The sequence below is a fragment of the Sylvia atricapilla genome, chromosome 20 (genome assembly GCF_009819655.1).
Source record: "Sylvia atricapilla isolate bSylAtr1 chromosome 20, bSylAtr1.pri, whole genome shotgun sequence".
Lineage (NCBI taxonomy): Eukaryota > Metazoa > Chordata > Aves > Passeriformes > Sylviidae > Sylvia > Sylvia atricapilla.
In genome coordinates this window covers 6,091,197-6,111,128 of record NC_089159.1, presented here as the reverse complement: position 1 = coordinate 6,111,128, position 19,932 = coordinate 6,091,197, and the positions used below count along the sequence as shown (strand labels likewise).

The 19,932-nt window shown below is 46.2% G+C and overlaps 1 protein-coding gene across 4 annotated transcripts in view; it reads left to right on the top strand.

Moving 5' to 3' along the window:
• The window catches only part of MYO1C (myosin IC), a 52,000-nt gene that overhangs the window by 13,200 nt on the left and 18,868 nt on the right, over nucleotides 1-19,932 (top strand). Inside the window, exon 1 of one of the 4 annotated variants that reach the window (XM_066333298.1) lies at nucleotides 11,757-12,044. The exons of the other annotated variants lie outside the window; for them this stretch is intronic. Within the exon in view, the coding sequence (XP_066189395.1) occupies nucleotides 12,027-12,044 (18 nt within the window). The 5' untranslated portion in view covers nucleotides 11,757-12,026. Of the gene's footprint in view, nucleotides 1-11,756; nucleotides 12,045-19,932 lie in introns of those variants that run through there. 4 annotated transcript variants of the gene reach the window in all.

Here is a 19,932-nt window from a genome sequence, read left to right as displayed (position 1 = left end):
ACCTCAGCCTCTCTTTCCTCCCACCTTCACTCCTGCCCCACTGCTCCATGCTGAGTTCTTTGACTTCCAGGATTGTTCTGGCTCCAGCAGCAGCTGCTGTTTCCCTGCTGTTGCCTCCCAGTGTTGTTGCCTCACTGCTCCTTGAGGGATGCCAGCTGTGTCCACCTGTTAGGGTTGTTCTGCATGTGCCTTGAAGGCAGCTGCTTCTGCTGCATTTGCAGCCTTGAACCTGGAATATTCATATTCCCTGGCCTATTTCAATCAATTGATGAACTCAGCCTTCACTAAATGCTTTCCCAGGGTGAAATCTATTTGAGATGTAATAATGGATCTAGAGAACCTGTGCCAGCAGCTGCAAGATGGCCAAGCTCTTTGATTGCTGTTTCTGTTTCAAAATCAGTATTAGAGCAAGCATACCTTTACAGTCACATATTTAACATGTGGAATGAGATAACCTTAAGCTTGATGCAGTAAGGTGTGCACCCTCATATAAAGATTTATCATCATTATCATAATGAGTCATCATCATGGTTGTGACATGATTTCTGCTTAAAAGAGCATCTTTGATGTCATCACCATATTGCTTCAGAAGCAGCTTACAGGTGTTCTTTTAGGTTGGGGAGGGTGTGTGCATGTCTATAGCTTCTATAAACCATCAGGCCAGTGCCAGATGTCTGCCCAGTGCTTCACAGATTGCACAAGTGGCTGTTAGCAGACAAAACTATTCTCTTTCTTGGTATGATTTTTGAGGGAGGGCTGTTATCACAGGGCTTTGACTTATGGCCATATAACCAACCCTGCTGAGCAGAAAGGGGATCCCAGTGCTATCTGCTCCAAATGCTCTCTCCTGACCACGGCACTGTGCTTCCTGGACATGGTGTGAAACGAGACTTTGTGAAACAAAAGCTCTAATTTCCCTCGGTGAAGCTTGATACAGAGCACACAGCTCTGGAGCAGCAGGATATGAGAATAAGAATCGTTGTTGCAGTGAGGATTTTGAACAAGAAGCAGGCATGAAATAGCCAAAGCATTTAACCTCTGTGTTTTATTCATCCTGGAGCAAGTGTAATTTAAAGTGGCACCTCTATAATTGATGAAGTATCTTTTTACCATTTGTTTAATTACCAGTTTCAGTGTCTAGAAAGCAGCAGATCAATAATTTACGGTGATGAACTTCCCTGTGTCTCTGTTTTTCTACTTCAGCCGTGCAAACAACAGCTCCTGAAACAAACCCTCAAATATTGATGTTTTCCTTTAGGTGATATAAAAGAGCTTAAGCTTTTTTCCTGCCACAGGTGCACTCCAACACCACTGAAGCTGAGGGCAGAGCACTGACTTTGGCATGACAGGGTTCATTTAGGGCTTGCCCTGCATGTTTTATCAGCTCTCAGCTTTTTGCAGCCTCCACTCATTGTTGGAGTGATGAAGGCTGGGCTCCTGTTGTTGCTGTAACAGCAGATGCTGCTGCCCTGGCTTTAGGAGAGTTGATAAAACAGAAAATTTAGGCTGATGAACCAAAGCTGCTGCCTGTGGTTTATATGTATTTCTTACATGGTGGGGTTTGATAACAGATGTTGATTTTTCTATGTGAAATACCCATTCTGGAGACTCTTGGATCCTTCTGTCAGGTTAGAGCTCAGATTCCCTCATTGTCCTGCAGCTGCTCCCCAGGGGGAGATCCTTGATCTGTCTCCAAGAGGAGCTACAGGATCTGTACCTGTCAAGTCAGAGGGAAAAAGGTGTTTCCTTCCCAGTGGGATGGGCCTTCAGACAGTTCCTGTGTGGTCCTGGCTGCTGTGGACTGTGGGGTTTCACACAGCATCACAACAGAAGATCTAAAGACACCCAACTCTTCCATGGGATTTCCAAATCCAGGCATTTCTAGCAGGGTGATGAACTCTGCTTTCAGACTCCCAGTCTCATACTTGTGATTCTTCTCACTTTTTAGAGGCAAGACAAATATCTGATTTCTCCTGGACCTGCCTTTGAAACTGAGCAAACAACTCAGTGCCTGCATCCTTGGAGCTGGTATGAGAAACAGACAGGGAATACATCCCCTTCCTTTCTCTTACTCCTAAGAGTGCCAGTCCTCATCTCCTGTTGGGGAACAAGATGCTCTGGGACAGTTGGCATTTCTGTTAATGTCACAACTGTCAATTCCTTCAGCATCTGTCCTTTCAGCTGGAGCTCACAGCCCACAGGAAGGTTTTGTTTAGAAAATAGGTGTAAAGGGTCATGAGGAAGATTCCTGGGCTTGTTGTGTCAGTCTCAGCAGGGTTTGTGCAGTTTTGCAACCACCAAATGCAGGATTAGGAGTAAATGAGACAGAGGAAGAAAAGGGTTTGGACCTAACCACAGCTGGGGAAGGAATGTTTCCATTCTCTGCAGTGACCCGTGTTTATCCAGATGTGCAGCATGCATTCCTGAGAGCCACAAAGGGATGGACTCCTTCATTGTCCTTTAGTGCCTCTGTTTCTGATTAAATTGATGTCTCGGATAATGCAGAAAGTTTTGAAAATGGAGAGAGCAGGACTGTGCAGTTCTCCTTAGGAGGGAGCTGGAACTTCTTTGGAGGTGAGATATCCCTTACAGTCCAAAGGGGGCTAAGTTGCAGGCCGATATTTTATTTATTTTTGAACATCAACGTCATTACTTCTTCTTTTATGTTAAAAAAAAAATCTTGATTTAAGGCAGTTTTGATCCACTAATGTCAGTTTTTAAACTCTTGGAACACAATATTCTGAATTGTTTTGAGTGCAAGCTGATGCAGGTGGACGTGGGATATCCTTCTGAAACGATGGCTGCATTTTCCAGGCGGCCTGGAACACTTTTGCCATCATAATGTCAGCTCATCATTCCCTGTGGATGTTAAGCGATTCTCAATCTATTTTGGGACAAAGAAGATTCACCAAAGCACTGAAGCCTGTTCACCGCAGGCTCTTTGGGGCTCTGGCAGAGCAGTCAGAGGAGGTGACCTCAGACAATACCCTTCATCTGGTGGCTTTTCCCCTGGTTTTCAGCAGGAGCAGGGCAGGCAGGGGAAAGGGAAGCAGCTCAGACATCAGCTGCAATATCATCTGCCCACGTGCTCAGCTCGCTGCCAGCCCCGAGCCTGACACGCTGCCAGTCTCACTGCCTGGCTCCTCTCCTCCTGTCTGCCTCTGCAAACTGCTCAGGCCCTTCCTTGGAGCACAATCTGCAATTTCCACAGCTTGTTCCCCCAATGTTCTTATTCTGGGTTCATGATTTAGTTGTTGAAACTCTTTCCTTAAACTTTTCTTAGGGGGCTTGTGCCATCGCAATCAGTGTGAAGTGCTCTTTGTTCCCTTACAAAGAAGGGTTTCAAAGAAGTTCAGTCTCATGTGTGTCACTAATAGTTTTATTAGAACTTATTTATAGCTTTTCACTGCCCCAAAATAACTGCCTGCCTTAGGCCAGCAAAGTCTGTTTGGAACAGAGAGAGAAAAAAAAAATAGAAAAAAAAATAGAAAATATAAAAAAAAAGAAGTGGTGGAAGTACAGATTGTGCCTGTAAACTCTTCACTTACAAATCATCAGATTAGAAACTGCTCCACTTGTTTGAATGTCTGAAGCATTCAGTGTGCTCACAGACCTTAACTCCACTTGAGAACCTGGAGTTTGCTTTAAAGGAGGGTCACACCCAGAAGGAAAATAAGATCTTTTACTCCCAGGTATCACCCAACACTTGCAGTTGCTGACTGGGCTTTTTTCCCTAAGGAAACTGTGGATATGCCATAGAACAAACCTTGGGCAATTACAAAATGTTGCTCTCAGCAACATATCCCCATGTTTTAGGTACAAATGATACTGATATCCCAAATATTACACTGATATAAATGTCTTTATCCTACTATAAAGGGTCCATACTAAGGGATTTTGATGTTACATACAGTAACAGTTGGGAGGAGTAGGGTTGGTGATTTGTCACTTGTGTACAAACTATTTTATTAAAAAAATCCAAATTTAAGCAAATATGTTTCATATGTGAGCTGTGCTTTTCAGGAAAGTTTCAGTCATTTGACCTTTATTCTTTTGACTTTGGAAGCTTGAATATACTCATAAAATCTAGATATTACCTATGCTCCAGTCTCCACATAACAGAAGAGTTCATGGTTTTGAAAACAAATTAGAAATTCCACGATAGCTTTGTTGAAGCTTTATGAAAAGCAAAAGCTCCATACTGCCTTAAAGGAAACTATTTCATTTGGCTCTTTCGGAGGGGGAGGTATTTCCTTTTTAAACTGTTTTTCACAGTACCAGTGATGTGATTTTTGGGTGTGGTTCGTTTTAATGTAAAGCTACATTGGGGAAAGTTGTCAATCAAAAGAGAAGAGGACAGGAGAGGTCAGTGAAATTCAGTTGTTTACTATAAAACAGTCTGATATAGTAGATAAATTTGGTATTTGGAATTCTGTAAAATGATGTGTGTTGGCACAGTTAAGAATGATGTCTTTCAGGTAGCCTTCCTTAGGTTTCAGGTTTAACCTGCTAAGGAAAATAAAGCAACTTAAACTTTCTGGTTTAGTTCTGACAGTTCTAAACAGACAGTTTGTGTATTTAGAGAAGAATTTTGCAATCAGTGGGGGCACAGGGGAGGCTTGGGATCCTGTCAATACAACATGAATAGGGGTGGATGAACTCTGCTTTCAGACTCCCAGTCTCATACCTGTGATTCTTCTCACTTTTTAAAGCCAAGACAAATATCTTATTTCTCCTGGACTTGACTTTGAAACTGAGCAAACAACTCAGTGCCTGCATCCTTGGAGCTGGTATGAAAAACAAACAGGGAATACAACAGTGTCAGGGTCCAGCCTTACAGCTGAGACTTTGTACTGACTTAAATCCACAGGGAGCTCATTCCCAAAAATGTTTCTTTTCCAGATTTAACTTCACTGACCACAAGCCATACCAGCAGAGGCCATCTTGCTGAATTGCTTTATAATTGTTATGGAGCAAGTACTACATGAGAAAAGAAGCATAAGAGCATTTAAAATAAGAGCTTTTATGTAGTTGTTTTTGTCTCAGAGTCATAACCACTTGTGTTTCCCAGCTCTGAAAAACCTGCCTGCTGCCTGCACTCATTTTCCCCTTTGCTGTGCAGTCAAGGATGGGAAGTATTTAACAGGACAAAAATTAAAGGTCAGTCTAAAAATCCTCAGAAATCAAGATGTCCCTAAAGATAAAGCGCAACATGAAACATCCTCTTGGCACAGAACTGCTGCATGCCCTGGAAGGCTGAGTGCACACCCTTTTCTGGCCAGGTGTTGTGGGGACAAGGGCCAGGTAGGAGCAGCTGCTGAGATCCTGGTGACACTGGAGGAATGCTGTGGAACAGTGTAGGGATTTGGGAATAATTGGGAATCTCAGCCGTGTTTTCATGGGGATTTGAAGCTCCTGATGCTGTGATGTGGAGAGAGCTTTGCTGTCAAACTCTAATCTCTCACCAGTGACTCTTTCACAAGGGTGGCTTGGCTTGTTTTGTTTTTAAGGCTCTCTTTTTGATTTTTCTTTCTTAAATTTGCTGTGGCAAACTGAGCCCTGCAGCTCAAGGAGGTCTCACCAGCTGACAGGAAAATGTTGGCTGGGATTTGGCCTGGTGTTCTCCTGGAAGCTGTGTCATTCTGCAGGGAAGGGACATAGGATGTGGCAGGGCTATAGATACAGAATTGTTTGTACATTTTGTCACAAACATCTCGTGCTGTCAGGGAGAAGAAAAAAAAAAAAAAAAAAAAAAAGCAACAGCACACCAACCAAAACTCTGGGTGATAAATCTGTCTGGCAATTTATACTGTGCTCATTTCCGTGGCAGCTCTGGGGCTGTGTTTGCTCAGCAAGCTGCCCTGCACTGGGAGCTCCTGGCCTTATCCAAAGACAAAGCAGAGATGGAAAGATACCCCTTGATGGGAATCACAGGGAAACCTTCCAGTTCTGTCACTTCACCCAAACGAGGCCTCTGTGAGCACTGTTGTAGGAACTCCCTTCCATTTGTATAAGAAGGAGGAAAATGTGTCCTTTTTAACTGGGCTTGCAGGTTTGGTGTGTGCTGAAGGGATGGTGAAAAGTGTGGGTTGGAGGCACAGCCCCACAGCAGTGCCTCTGGCAGCTCTGCTGGGATGTGCACAGCTGCCTGTAGCTGCTGAAACTCTTGGCCTGGGAGACATTCATTCCTGCAACTGAGTGGGAATGCTGCAAAAAAATGAATTTAAATGGTGCCCAATGTCTTTGCTGTTTAAACCAAGATGAATAAGAGAACTGTGCAGTTCATAAAACATTTGTGCTCCGTGGATCTGAGGGGCAGGAAGGGGAGCTCTCAGCCTGCCCTCTGCATCAGCACTGCCCATGTTGTGCTTTAGGACGTGGCTGTGGCTTTTCCTTCCCAGTCAGAGGCGTGCTCAGCTTGGCTTTGCAAGTCTTATTTTGTAGGTTTAAAAGTCTGTTCTTTTTACTGCCATGGAGAAAAGCAAGGGCATCACAAAGATAGAGCAGGTCTGATTTGTCCATTTAGCTGCTGGTTTTGGCTGTAGGACAGGACCCTGCTCAGCAGGGGAGTCACAGGTTAAACTCTGTCCCTCTGTGTGGAGGGGAGCCCTGATGTGTGAGCAGCCTGGTGTGTCCCTCCTCAGGATTCCTGTACATCCTTCTCCTCCAGACTGCAAACAGTTTAGTGCTGATCTGGCCTTATATAGTCATTTCCTATTATTAGAAACATTTCCTTGGGATCTTGCTCAGGGAGTAGCAGAGGGAAATCCTGTTTCCTTCATCTAACTTGCAGGCAAAGCACCAGTGCTCACTCTTTCCTTATCTCGTGTGGATGGAACAAGAAGTTTTTGTTGTGATCCGCTTTCCAGCCTCAAGCCCTTTCTAACACTGAGCCTCTTTTCAGAAATGCAGGAAAAGAAATGTGAAGGAATAGGAACTGTCAGTCAGCAGGGTGAGCTGTAAAGTTTTGTCTGCAGCCTGTACATTCCCTGTCCTTTTTCATTGTGTTGTCCTCACACAGATTTAGTCCTTCCTTTGGAAAACCAGTTCTGTGTTGAGTGCTGGACTGTGTAAAAAGTAGTGTGCTAGGATATTTCACCTGAGAGTGCCAGGGATGGGCAGCCAGCCAATGGCTGTGTTTAAAAAGAGGAACAACTTTAAATTAGGAAGGAGAAGTTTTTGTTCTGCGTGCGACAGGAACGTGTTTTTTAAAGGCGAGACTCACTGGAAGCACGGAGATATGCACAGGCTTTGAACACTTAATTTTTCCTGTGAAAACATTTTTTCCCCTTAAAAGGAAGATGTAGGTCCTGCCACTGGGAGTGACTGTTTGGAAAGTCAGTCGGGAGGAATGCACATCAGCTGGACTGAGTCAGGCTGTTTGTGTTACCCGCTGCCTCCGAACCCCGTCCCTGCCGCAGCCGCTGCAGGGGAGCTGCTGAGAATGATGGTGTCAGAGCAGGGCCAAAGCAGTCACAGGGAATTAACTGTTGGGTTCAGACTTTGTTGTCAGAGTCAGTGCAACAATTGCTGTTGGGATCAGAGCGTGTCTGTAAAATCAGGGAAACCCTGACAGGGCCGTGAGCGGGAGCAGCCACGGGCAGGAGACAAACTGGCATCACATTAAGGGCATCTGGTAATTATAAAGTGGGACTTTGTTCTGATGGCCACTGTCGAAGCCAGCCAGCCATTTCTGTTTCACTGCTTCAGCAGAAAGCAACAACAAGGAAAATTTATCTTAATTTGTTAGATTAACCCAGTTTCTCTTTTCGCTCACGTCATAGACCCAGAATTATTGTGTGTGTGCGGGAGCCATAACTAAATACAAGCCCATCATATGTGCTTTTTAATCCATCACCAGGGGCATCAAAACAGGGACAGCACTGGCAGAGAAAGTGTAGGAATCCAAGGAGATGTGTGCATCTCCGTTTTTTGTAATATTCTTTTTTTTTCTATTTATTTATGAATGACTGAGCTTGGGAAGAAAAGAAGTTTGGTGTTCTCACTGACAGAGCTTTCTTGGAACAAACAAAACCAGTATTGACAGTTTTAGACATTACAAAGCATAAATTAGAATCCAAAATAATAATCTAAATACTCTTTGTCTTCTGGTTTTTGAACCCTTTTGGCCACACCTCGCTATTTTTAAGGTTTTGTCTGCAAGCCTGCAAACACCTTCACACAAACTTGGGGAATTCACTCAACTTATGATGTCATGAAGTTTGCAGTAAAATGAAGGAACCTTCATCATCTTGAGGCACCATTTCAGTGAGTATAAGGAGCTTTTGGTTTAACCTTTCTAGGTGTGCAGTTTCATAACTGAGCAGGAATGTTGTGTCTCGGGAGGCCAATGTCCTGTGTTCAAACCTCTGTTCCCTGACTACTTGTTTGGAGCACTCTTGAGAGGGGAAGAGGAGATGCTTTAATCCATAGACATTTCTTAGCAGAAGTAATAATACAGAGAGGAGTTTTGCCTTTTTATCAGACCTATTACAATATTTAGCATTGGCTCTTTGGCAGAGCATTGATTTATATATTATCTTTATGTCAGATGTTCACCCTCTGTTGGACACAGGGTATTTTTCCTAAGCAGTGGGACAAATGTCCCTCAGAACCTTCAGTTTCTGCTGTAGGGTGTTTTAGGAATGTGAGGCATTTTAATCAGTTTTAGATCAGGATAATCTGGACAGCAGGACACATGTGACAGGTTAAAGACATTTCTATTTTTTGATTAAGATGTTCCTCTGACCTGCAAGAGGAAGGGCTCTCAAATTCCTGGCCTGTTTAGGGTGGTTTCTTTCCCATGGTATTTTTGCCAAATGCTTTCTAATTATGGAATGTATCTTATTCTGTAGTTCTTTTGCAAGGCAGAAATAACAAATACTACAAAAATCCAGAAAGAACTCACTCACTGATAGATGAACCTGACACCTTTGGGAACAACACAGATGTGATCCATGTTGATTTTTGAGCAGCATAAACCCAAGGCAGCACCTCATGCCTCCAGATTTATATTTTGCAGTGGAATCTGCACTGCAGAGGGGCACACTGATGGTGTTTTCACAGGGACAAACTTTATTTTTCCAGCAGGGCCACTGCTTGTGGGTGTAGTTTAGCAGGTCACGCTGGGCTCTGCGAGCCTGTCGGAGCAGGGCTGACAGGAAAGGTTTCCAGTCCCCTTGCTTTGAATGTGAAATTGTATGCAGGGAATCAGCTGCTTATCTGCAACCAGCAGAGCAATCCCAGTGCTCTAATCCAGGGTTTAAATGAGTCACTTCTAACTGGTGAGGCCTGGAAAACTTGATTCATCCCTCGGCCTGTAGTTGCCTGTTGGAGTGAGCCAGACCTTGCCAGCCATCCTCAGCAGAAATCACAGACAAGGGCTGGGCTCTGCTGCTGGAAAGGAAGAGTCTGCTTTTATCACCTTCATAATCCAGGATCAAGATTTTATAAAATAAAATTATCTCTTCTTTCCAACTTTCCCCCCCACCTCCTATTTAGGCTAACCCACATTCAGGAGTGTTTTCCTGGCCAGAAGTAGTTGGGTAGTAGTTTGGCTGTAGAAAAAAAGCATTTCTAGTAAAGGTCTTTCTGGTGAATAAATAAATAAAAGGATTCTCCTGTATGAGAAAACCAAGGGGAATGTGTAAAAAATGTACATCTAAGTGCTGGGCTCTTGTATATTCTTCTTTTATGTGGCATTTTCAGTGGTGAGATGTGATCTGAGAAGTGTTAGGTGTAAACTGGGGACAAGGTGAGGTTGTTTGTGTGAAGGTAACTCTGTTAATGCTTAGAATAGTAACAGGAGTTTTAGTGAATCTGTTTGGTGACAATTAGATGGTTTGAGGAGTGCTGGTGGAGCACTGACATTCTCCTCCTGAAGAATTAGAGCTGCCAGGCCACAGCTTTAATTATGCTTGGAAAACTCCTGGCTCAGGGCTCACTGTTGTGTTCCAGTAATGGTTAATGTGGCTCAGTTTGGGAAATGGAGTTTATATCACCTCTGACCTTACCTGTGCACAGGTAAGGGGGTTTGCACAGGGGAGGGGTTTGGAGTAGTGTGCATTTCCTTCAGTGCCAGCCCAAAGCTAAACCCTCCCCTGAGCCACATCCTGACTGCTGCCGTTAAAGATTCACCCATCTGAGATAAGGAGTGAATGAAAGTCCTGCCAAACAGAGTTATGCAAGAGCCACAGATAGTGCTCAAAATGGAGCCTGAGAGGGCAGGGGAGCTGTGGCACTGCAGTGCTCCATCCCAAATCCTTGGCACGTTCTGCCTGTGCCATCCAGCACAGCTGGGATCTCTGGGATGGCCGCCTTGGGCAGAGGTAATGAGAGGGGAGTGCTGCACCCAACCACTGACAACACCTGCTCCATGTCTTTGCTTTTAAATAGCCTCCTCTCTGAGGAGGTGGAAGCTTTTTAGCTTTTTGTTCTAAATCGTTTTGCTTCAGAGCTTGACTTTACCCTTCCTGCAGCAGGATGCATTTTGATAAGAAGGGAAGAAACAAAACAATCAAAAATCCCTTTAAGCAGAGCTGAGTGCAGATAGTGCCAGTCATGAAACATCAGCAGCTGAGCTTGGGAATCATTCCATGGCTCTGCATGTTCAATGATGAGAGAATCTGCTGGGCAGCTTACAGTATGAATTGCCTGAAACATTCGAGGAGCATCCTCTCTTGCAGATTTATGTCTTTATTATCACTACCTATAACTCCTTTTAGGATGGATGCACAGCTTAGTCCATTGAGGAACAAAATAATTAATAAAATCATAGAACAATTTTAGATTGGAAAGAACTTGTGGAGATCTCTGGTCCAACCTCACTTTCCAGACAGGACCAATTTAGATCAAGTTCCTCAGACACTGGTTGAGTTTTAAATATCTCCAAGGATGGAGTTTCACAACTTTTTCAGACCCCTGTTCCAGTATTTGACAGCGCTCACTGGGAAAAAAAAATTTCCCAATAACTCATTGGAATTTCCCTTCTTCCAGCTTGTGTCCATTGTGTCTTGTTCTTTCACTTTCCCCTAATGCTAGAGAAGGCTGTGCAATACTTTTATCAGAATGCCCTTATCTCGGGCAGATGGGTGGGAAGTGAGGTGAGGTTTTCACACACTCAGAGTAACTGTGGTCATAAATAATTCTGTGGGTCCAGAACACTGGTGAGCTCAGAGACAGCAAAATGTGCAACTTCTGTCTGTAAGGGCTCGAGGCTGAGGGCAGCAGAGCCTTCACTGTGTCCTCTAGAAGATTCTTACTCAGGAGTGCAGATGATTTTGTAATAAGGACCTCAGAACTTCAGTGGAAGTGGATGTTCTGGTGCTGGATGCCTCCAAATGAATCTGGGATAAAATACTCCTGAGCCAGGTCGGATGGGGCCTGGTGGAATAGGAAATAGGTGAAAATTAAGGTCCCTTCTGATCCAAACCGTTCTGTGATTCTAAATCCTTGTCAAGGTAAACTGCATCCAGCTCTGGACTCTTTATGGCTCTCTGATTTTCTGAGGGGGTGATTTCAAGGGTAATGTCAGTCCCAGGGTTGGGATTTTGTGTTTGGGGTGAGCTGGGAGCAGGTTTGGGGAGCCCTGGCCACGCTGCTGCTCCTGGACAATGACTCGCTGTCCCAGAGCTCATTCTCTTCCTGTCTGATGGCTGTGGTTTGTGTGCTGGGCTCAGCCCCAGGTTTTCCAGCGCCTGGGATTACTTTTCTTTCCGTTTTTTCCCCTGTCATTGGGCAGTGGGAACTCCGCAGCTGATTTCCCTGGGACTGCCTCTCCTGGGCTGCTCCTGCTTGGGAGGAGAGTTCTCCTCCTGCTTGGAAAACGCCCTCTCCAGATGCTCCAGTAGGAGCTGGTGGGAGGGAAGGAGTTCTGACTGCACTGAAAATGCCATGAAAAAAAAAAAAAGTTGGAAAAAAAAAATAAGGCAGCTGACAGAAGAGAGACCTTGTCCTCAGATTGCTGCTTCTTGCAGCAGCGTAAACGAAGGCTCTGCAAGGGCTGCGGGAGCTGGCAGGAGGCAGAGATGAAGTTCAGAGGAGGGGTAAGGTTTGTTTAACTCCTTTGGTGGCTTTGCAGCTTTCAGACGCGGGTCTGGTCTCAGGAGAAGGGAGGAGAAGCATTTTCAGGGTTTCAGCAGCAAAGTGAGATGCTTTGAGAAGGATCCCTTCATTGGGAATTTTATGTGGAAAGGGGTGAAATTGGCTAAAAACCCAGGGAATAGCTGTTTGGAGGAGGAAGAAGAGAGAGGGGAAGCTGTGCTCTGCTTTAGAAGGGAAGAAAGGGTGGAGCTTTTATTTGGGCACAAGGATGTGAAGGGACTGTCCTGGGCTTTGCTGCTGTCCTTCCCAGAGCTCTGTCCCATTCCTGCCATCCCAGGGAGTGGCAGGAACTACCTGCTGAAGGATTCATTGCCACTCGGTTCCTCCAGGCTGTTTTAGTTTAGGAAAACTTTGTCCACGTTTTAGCAGCAGCCAGAACGCCCAGCCCTGCGTCCTGCATGGCACAGCCCTGAGCTTGGGAAATGGAGTTTGGGGCAAAAGATTGAGAGGACTGGGATTGTTACCTGGAAAAAAAGATGAGGAGGAAAGGAGAAAAAAAACCAACAGTGTCATGGTGAACACAGAGCTCCTTTTTCTGTGTCGTAGCATGGGAGCAGGGACTCTGCTTTAAAAGTTGCAAAAAGAGATGCAAAGATTATTTTCATACAATGAATAACTGAGCCATGGAATTCACTGACTCTGGAAGATGAGGTCAGGAATGAGGGAGTGTTATAAAAAAGTGTGTGGACTTTTGCCTGGATAAGAACGCTCAAGGCTTTAATTGGTAAAGTGACCAAATTTAGGAGGAGAAGGATTGAAAACGTCACTTCTGTAGATTTGAGCAATTCTCTGTTAAAGAAGAGTTAGCGTGGGGCTGGTGTATCCCATCCCTGCTCAGTCTGGAGATCCTTGCCTGCTTTCCCAAATATTCTGGTCTTGACCGCTGAGAAAGGGATGAAAGGAAGGGCAGAGCGTTTGGAGGACCTGCTGAGTCCTTCCCCATGGAAGTGGAGGTGACAGGGCTCCACAGGGCATTTCTGGTGGCATCTGGTGGCATCTGGAGAAAGGGTGGCAGAGGTGGCCATGGCAGAGGTGGCAGGTGGCAGGCGGAGGTGGCCGTGGCAGAGGTGGCAGTGACACTGTGGCAGTGGGACAGGTGACAGGCAGAGGTGGCAGTGACAGGTAGAGGTGGCAGTGGCACTGTGGCAGTGACAGGTAGAGGTGGCGGTGGGACAGGCAGAGGTGGCAGTGGGACAGGCGACAGGCAGAGGTGGCAGTGGCAGTGGGACAGGCAGAGGTGGTAGGTGACAGGTGACAGGCAGAGGTGGCAGTGGCACTGTGGCAGTGGCAGTGACAGGCAGAGGTGGCAGTGGCACTGTGGCAGTGGCAGTGACAGGCAGGGGTGGCAGTGGTGGCAGTGGCAGTGACAGGCAGGGGTGGCAGTGGGGCAGGCAGAGGTGGCAGTGTGGCAGGTGACAGGTGACAGGCAGAGGCGGCAGTGGCAGTGTGGCAGGTGACAGGCGGAGGTGGTAGTGGCAGTGACAGGCAGGGGTGGCAGGGGTGGCAGTGGCAGTGACAGGCAGGGGTGGCAGTGGCACTGTGGCAGTGACAGGCAGGGGTGGCAGTGTCCGGGGTGGTGGCCCGTGTTCCCCGAGGGAGCCGTGGCTGTGAGGTGCCCTTCCCATGCCCTGGCAGTGCTCTGGAGTTCTCTGTGGAAAGTCTGACTCCTGGAGAGACCCGGGGGTGTGGAGTGCAGTGGGGAAGGGCTGGCAGTGGGGTGGCACTGGAACACTGGGACACTGCAGCAGGAACAGGGGGTGCCCCAAAGCTGCAGGGGACACAGGCAGACCCTGGCTCTTTGTATTGAGCTTCTGCCACCCTCCACCTGCTCAGCTGATCTGAAAATCAGCATCAAAATTCACTGGAAGGGGCAGCAATCTCAGGGTTTTGCTTTTTTAAATGCTTTTTAAAATGCCTTTTTAAAATCAGTTTGTCCCCTGAAGCTGCTGTGTGATGCCCAGGCCTGTGGGCTCGGGTCTCCTGGGCAAAGTTGCCACCAGCAACATCTTCTACCCAGCAGCAGCTTGTGCCATCTGTTCAGGAGCAAAAATGTCAGCTCCCTAAATATAGAAATTCTGTGTATTTACTTTTCCAGCCCTGGTGATCTTTCTGGTTTGCCTAGTTCATTTTTTCTTAGTGGTCTTTTATATTTAGCCTGTTGATTGAAATATCATTACCTCTCTTCAGGGTAAACATTTTTCCTGTCCTTCAAATCAGTTCTTTCAACTGCCTTTTCCTTTTCACTGCTAATTGCTTATTTCCTTACTCATCCCCCCGCAAAGTCAAATCTGGAAGGTACAATTATGTTATAAATATTGAAGAAATAATATTGCCTACTTATTATTTCAATTTGTCCCTACTCGAAGTGTGGGAAACTTCAAAATAATTACAAGAATGAGTCAGAGATGTAGCATTTCTATCTCTTTAATATAAATTTTTTGGATAGTGTATTCTGGAGTTCCATCCTTCCATCTGGTTAGGATGGGAAGTATCAGAGGGAGAACCAAGTTCTGAGTTCCCTGACTCCAGACATTCCATTGCTGGTGATGTATTGGTCCAAAAAAAGCAAGAACAAAAAGTAATTGTAAGAAATAGTCCTTGAGTGGCAGCTGCAAGTTCAAGTAGCTTTAATTCTGCTGGTCTGGATGACCAGAGCTGTTATGTTACCTGGTTTTAATCCCAGTCCACCTGACAGCTCTGATTTTCCCAAATTGTCTTTTGGGAAATCAATTCATTGGCCTTACATAACTAAAAAGCAAAATATAAAACATTTCCTTTTGTTATTTAATTTTTTTTTACTAAACAAGCCATATAAATGTCTTATCACTTATTATCTCAGCTCGGGTGACTTCAGAAAGGGCAGACACATCCATGTGGTTGCTTCCAGGGGATTTTTATGGGAGACACAGAACTGCCTCTCAGGGAACCTTCTTCCCAACCCAGCTGTTGACTAACAGAGTTGTGTCCAAAAGGAGCAGCTGATTCTCAGCATGGCAGGAGGGAGGAGGATCCTGAGTAGCTGCACTTCAGTCTGTCAGGGATCTGCTGGCAGAATCCCTGATTCTGTTCCACATCCATCATCTTCATTGTTTCTTTCTTCATGCAAAAGCAAAGAGGAGCTTTCCCATTCTGCACCTGGGGAATTGAGGCCTTGGACACAGCAGTTGATTTTTGGCTCTCTGGCCCATGTTATGTCCAAGCCCTTTCCCAGGCTGTAGAATGAAGCAGAAATCAAAGGAAATTTTTTTTCTTTCCTGAAGCTTTGGCATGACAGTGAAGAATGTCCAACTATCCATGAGACAAATGTTTTTTAGCTGCCACCTCCTCACGAGAAGTTCCTTCTTTGGTTCAGGCTTGCATTGTCTTCCAGAATCTAATCTGAATTTCCCTTCCCACTCACATTTGGTTCTGGTCTGTTCTTCCGTTCCCGGCTTTGTAACTATTTCTGGAGCCTGCAGATCAATCATCTTGCCCTTGATACCAAGATAAAGGTGCCTGCCTCTTCCTGGGCTTGTTCCAGTGAGTCTCCTGAGTGGATATGACCCAGGCTGTAAAAATACATTGCCAGGAGAAAGTATTCCAAGATGCATTTTTAGGTGTTGAACCACAAATTCTGTTTATGTTGCGACTTTCCTTTCTAAACTCCAGTTATAGAGTCTCCCTGCTCCATACAAGAGCATTCACTTTGAGAATTCCAGGTGTTTTCTTGTGGAAAGGAGAGGGAAGTTGCTGGTGCTGCCTGTTCCCTCAATGTGTCTGGAGTTGAGTTTGAAACCATTCCAGTACCCCTCTGGGAAAGTCAAGCCTGGGAATGAGTCCTTGCTCCATGTTGGCTATGCCATGGCCATGGAGCAGCTGCTGGACAAAGCCAAGGGGGAGTTTCTTGCTTTGCTCACATCAGCCCCAAACCCCCTGTGCTCATGGCAGAGCTGCCTTCCCATCTGCCAGCACTAATTCCCCCAAAGTGCTCAGCCTGGCTGACTCGAATCCTTTGGATTTTGCTGCGCAGGGCAAAAGGTCCTGTTTTTCATTTCTGAGGTGTATTAGTTCTCCATGTCCTGAGCAGAGGAAAAACTTTATCATGCTTTGGCATTAAGCAGAGTTTAAAGGAAAAATATGTGTTTACACCTTCACAAGCCCATGTCAGCGATTTCCCAGTTCAGTTTAGGAAACTCCTTGGTTCAGTCTTGAGTGGTTTTGTGCTCCCAGGAGCTTGGAGGTATTTTCTGGTCTTGTTGACTCTTGTAGGAACACAAAGGAAAGCTGGAACCCCAGCCAATGTAAACCTGGCTCTGCAGGCTGCATTCAGCAACCAATTTACACCAGCAGAGTCTTTCCCAAGATTTAATCCCAGGGCAGAAAAAGCCTTGTGGAAGCAGTGCTGTGGTGGTGATTGCCCTGGTCTGGTCACCACCATTCCAGAGGGACTTTTCCCTTCCTGGCCTTGAGCCACTGTTGTGCTCAAGGCTCTGGAGAAGACATTAAAAGCAAAAAGTGGGTTAAACCAGTGTGGGAATGAATCCCTGGAAGCTGCACCGTGGAGTGGCTTTGGGAAATGTGGTGGCAGAGGTCAGCCTGGGCACTCCGGAGGGGAGTGACCCTCAGGACAGCGGGTCCAGCACGGGATGAAAGGGGAGACTGGGAGAGGCACAGGCACTCCTGAGCCCACAGGCACTGAGATCACATGGAGATTGCTCAGATTTTTGCCCTTCCCTGTTTGCAGCCTGTGCTGGGTGTGGTGTCTCCATCCTGCAGAGGTCAGGATCCTCAGCTGGGTCCTCCTTTTGACCCCTGTAGGGGACCTCTAAGGTGGAGGTGCTGGAGCTGCCCTAAATAACTGTCAGAGGGCACCTGTGCTCCTTTCCTCCTTTCCCTGCATCTGACACTCTCCCAGTCCCACGGGGAGGTGACCTAGTTTACAACCTGGAGAGAAAACCACCAGATCCCTTTTTTCCTGGTCTTTGTTTTGCTGATTGAGTTGCACTGGTTTGGTTTGGAGGTGTTACCCCGTGCCAGGGAGGCAGCCAAGCCTGGAGGAGGGATTTGATGCTGAGCTTTAGCCTAAACCCGACCTGCCTCTTAGGTGGAGGCTTCCCAAGCATTTCAAGGCAGCAGGAACCATCCCTGCTGCTGAATCCTGGCTCCTCCCTGGGCCTGCTGTGGTTCCCCATTACCCTGTCCTTGTCTGTCACCATTACATGTGGGACCGGTGTGGGAAAATGACCTGGATTAAAACAATCAAAGAATCTGAATTAGTTTTAATCCCAGTCGAATTTCCAGCCTGGTTTATTGTACAAGTCCTGGGCCAGTGCAAACCCAAGGGTGCAGCTGCACACAGGTCCTTGCTCAGTGTCACAGCAGCTTCTCAAGCACTGCTCCCTCCTGGCAGCCTCCAGAAAATCTGATTTTCACAAGGAATGGTCTGATCAGACCCTTCCAGCCTGTGTTCCCCCAGTTATCTGGAATAGACTCCCTGCCACAGGGCCGTCAGAGTGGTCCAGGCCGATCTCCTGCCTGGAGCAGAGGATGTTGGAAATGTGTATTGGTCAGAGGTGGTTTGGCACAAAGAAATTCATCCCCTGCAAAGACAGCAAGGGACTCAGTGTTGTCCATAGACCAACTGCTTTAATGGTTAATTAGCTCCACTGTGCCACGTTTAACCCCCTAGACTGGGTTTTCTAGCATTAATTTACTGCCACCAGATCTGGTGTCTGCCTGCTAACAGAAAATCACCAACATTCTGGTTATTTTATTTTATTCAGTGCCTTACTGTCACATTCATCATTCAGTAGGAACATATGGTCATCACTGTGATTATTTTTACTTAAGCAGTGTCTTCCCTCCCCACTTCCTCCCATCTGCATCACTGCTCTGTTTCCATTTTGCAAAAAGGGTTTCTTTTACCCTCCTTTTATGGCCTGTGTGTGGCAGTGAAGCAGTTAACCCTGACATCTGAAGCTGCTGGTAGACTTGGACATATGCAATAAAGCAAAATGCTGGCATGGAGCAGTGCCTATTGCTCAGCTCTGGCTTGGGTTTGATCTGAACTTGGGCTTGGGAGGGCACAAGACTGAGTGAAGTTTGTATTCTGGAGGCTCTGACTGCATCACATCCCCTGGGCACGTTTAATCATCACCAAAAAGCCTCTTTCAGTCCTGTCAGTTTGGCTTTTGTTTTGTCCCTGGGCCGACTGCAGATTGGAGGTCGTTATTTGGTTCTCACGGCGAGAGGTTGGAGCTGAATGAGGAGACAAAAACTGGAGGAAACCGAAAGTTCTTGGCCTTAAATGCCTGTCCCAGAGGAGGCTGCTGGAGTGGAGTTTTGTGTGTTTTGAGGGGGACGGACTGGCTCTTCCCTGTCCTGGATGTGCACAGCTGGGATGCTTTGGCCTGGCTGCAGGGAGGGGCTGGTGAAGGAGCTGCTCAAGTGACGTTTGCTGTGAAAGTCTTTGGGATTTTATAAACTGGGATTAACTGGGCGAGGGTGGGAGTTTCTCCTCAGCCCTTGGTGAGGCAGCTGCGTTTTAGGGCTGTAGTCCTAAACTCGCCCACTTGAAAAGGAGATAATTTTCCTTTGGTTTTTGCCTTCGTTCTCATCACCTTGGCCAAAAGCTGCTCTGGGATTGCACTGCTCTGACAGAAGGATTCCAGTTTCTAGGCAGAGTTTATTTGTATGTGTTTTATCTCTATTTTCCTTTCCTTATCTCACCACCTCCCTTCTCCAAGGGTTATCCCTTTTCTCCTCACCTCGGAAAAGAGGGTAGAAAGCAGCAGAGCATTTTGCTGAAGCTGTGAAGGACTTGGCTTGGAAAATTTTGGCCATTTTAGGACGATTACTTCATGACAGTATCTGCAGAATTCCTCCTTGGCTGGGTCTTTCCAAGCTTAGACCTCAGGCCTTCCAGACCATGAGACTAATTGGAAAAAATAAAACAGGAAATCAAATGATGTTTGTGGTGTTTGAGCCATTAAAGTGAGTCTGGATTTGAGATTTCCAGAAGGAACTAATTTTCCTATCTGCAAACTGCTGGGTTCAGGCAATCACTTCTGCCCAGGCTTACAGGGAGGAAGCCAATTAAAACTCACAGAAATAGCAAAACTGCATTTACTAATCATTAACCAAATCAAAAAAACATTTACTAAGAAATTGGTGAGTCAAAACAACTGCAGACTGAGGGGATTTGCACCTGGTTTGACCCAAACTGATACTTCAGTGTCTCTTGCTTTTATTACTGTTTTACAAAACTTCAAGTACATTTTTTTTCCTGACCAAGGCTGGGTTTATTTTTCTCCCTGCACATCATCAGTCCCTGTGGTTTGACCACTTTCAAGTCTTTGGAAGGTGGAGAAAGGAGCTCTGTGAGTCAGTAAAAGTCATCTCCATCGGTGTGCAGGGTTTGGGGCTGGATGCAGGGTCTGGCATTCACAGTTTGTGGTGGTTGTCTGGGATTGCTGTTGGTGCATGAGCCTGTTTTAGAACAGACCCCTCTAGGTGCAACATCCCAAAATACCACTTAGTGCTTTGGGGAAATGGTTTAGGAGAAGGATGCTGCTGTGAGCAGTTTGCAAAGTAAGAAGGGTTGAAGAAGACCAGGAAATGCACACAGGTGTGAGGTTGTTTCTCCTGTCTCTCGTTTCCTGTGGTGCCTCTCATCTTCTCCAGCTCTGTCCCTTGAGCAGAGATTTCCCCAGCGAGCAGCCACTGAGTCACCCCTGGGTGCAGATTTCCCCTTCCTGCCATACAGTGAAGTCAGAAATCAGCAGATGGGTGCTCTCCACAGATGGTTGTGTCTCACCCACATCACGCTGAAAATACAGCCTTTAAAGGAGG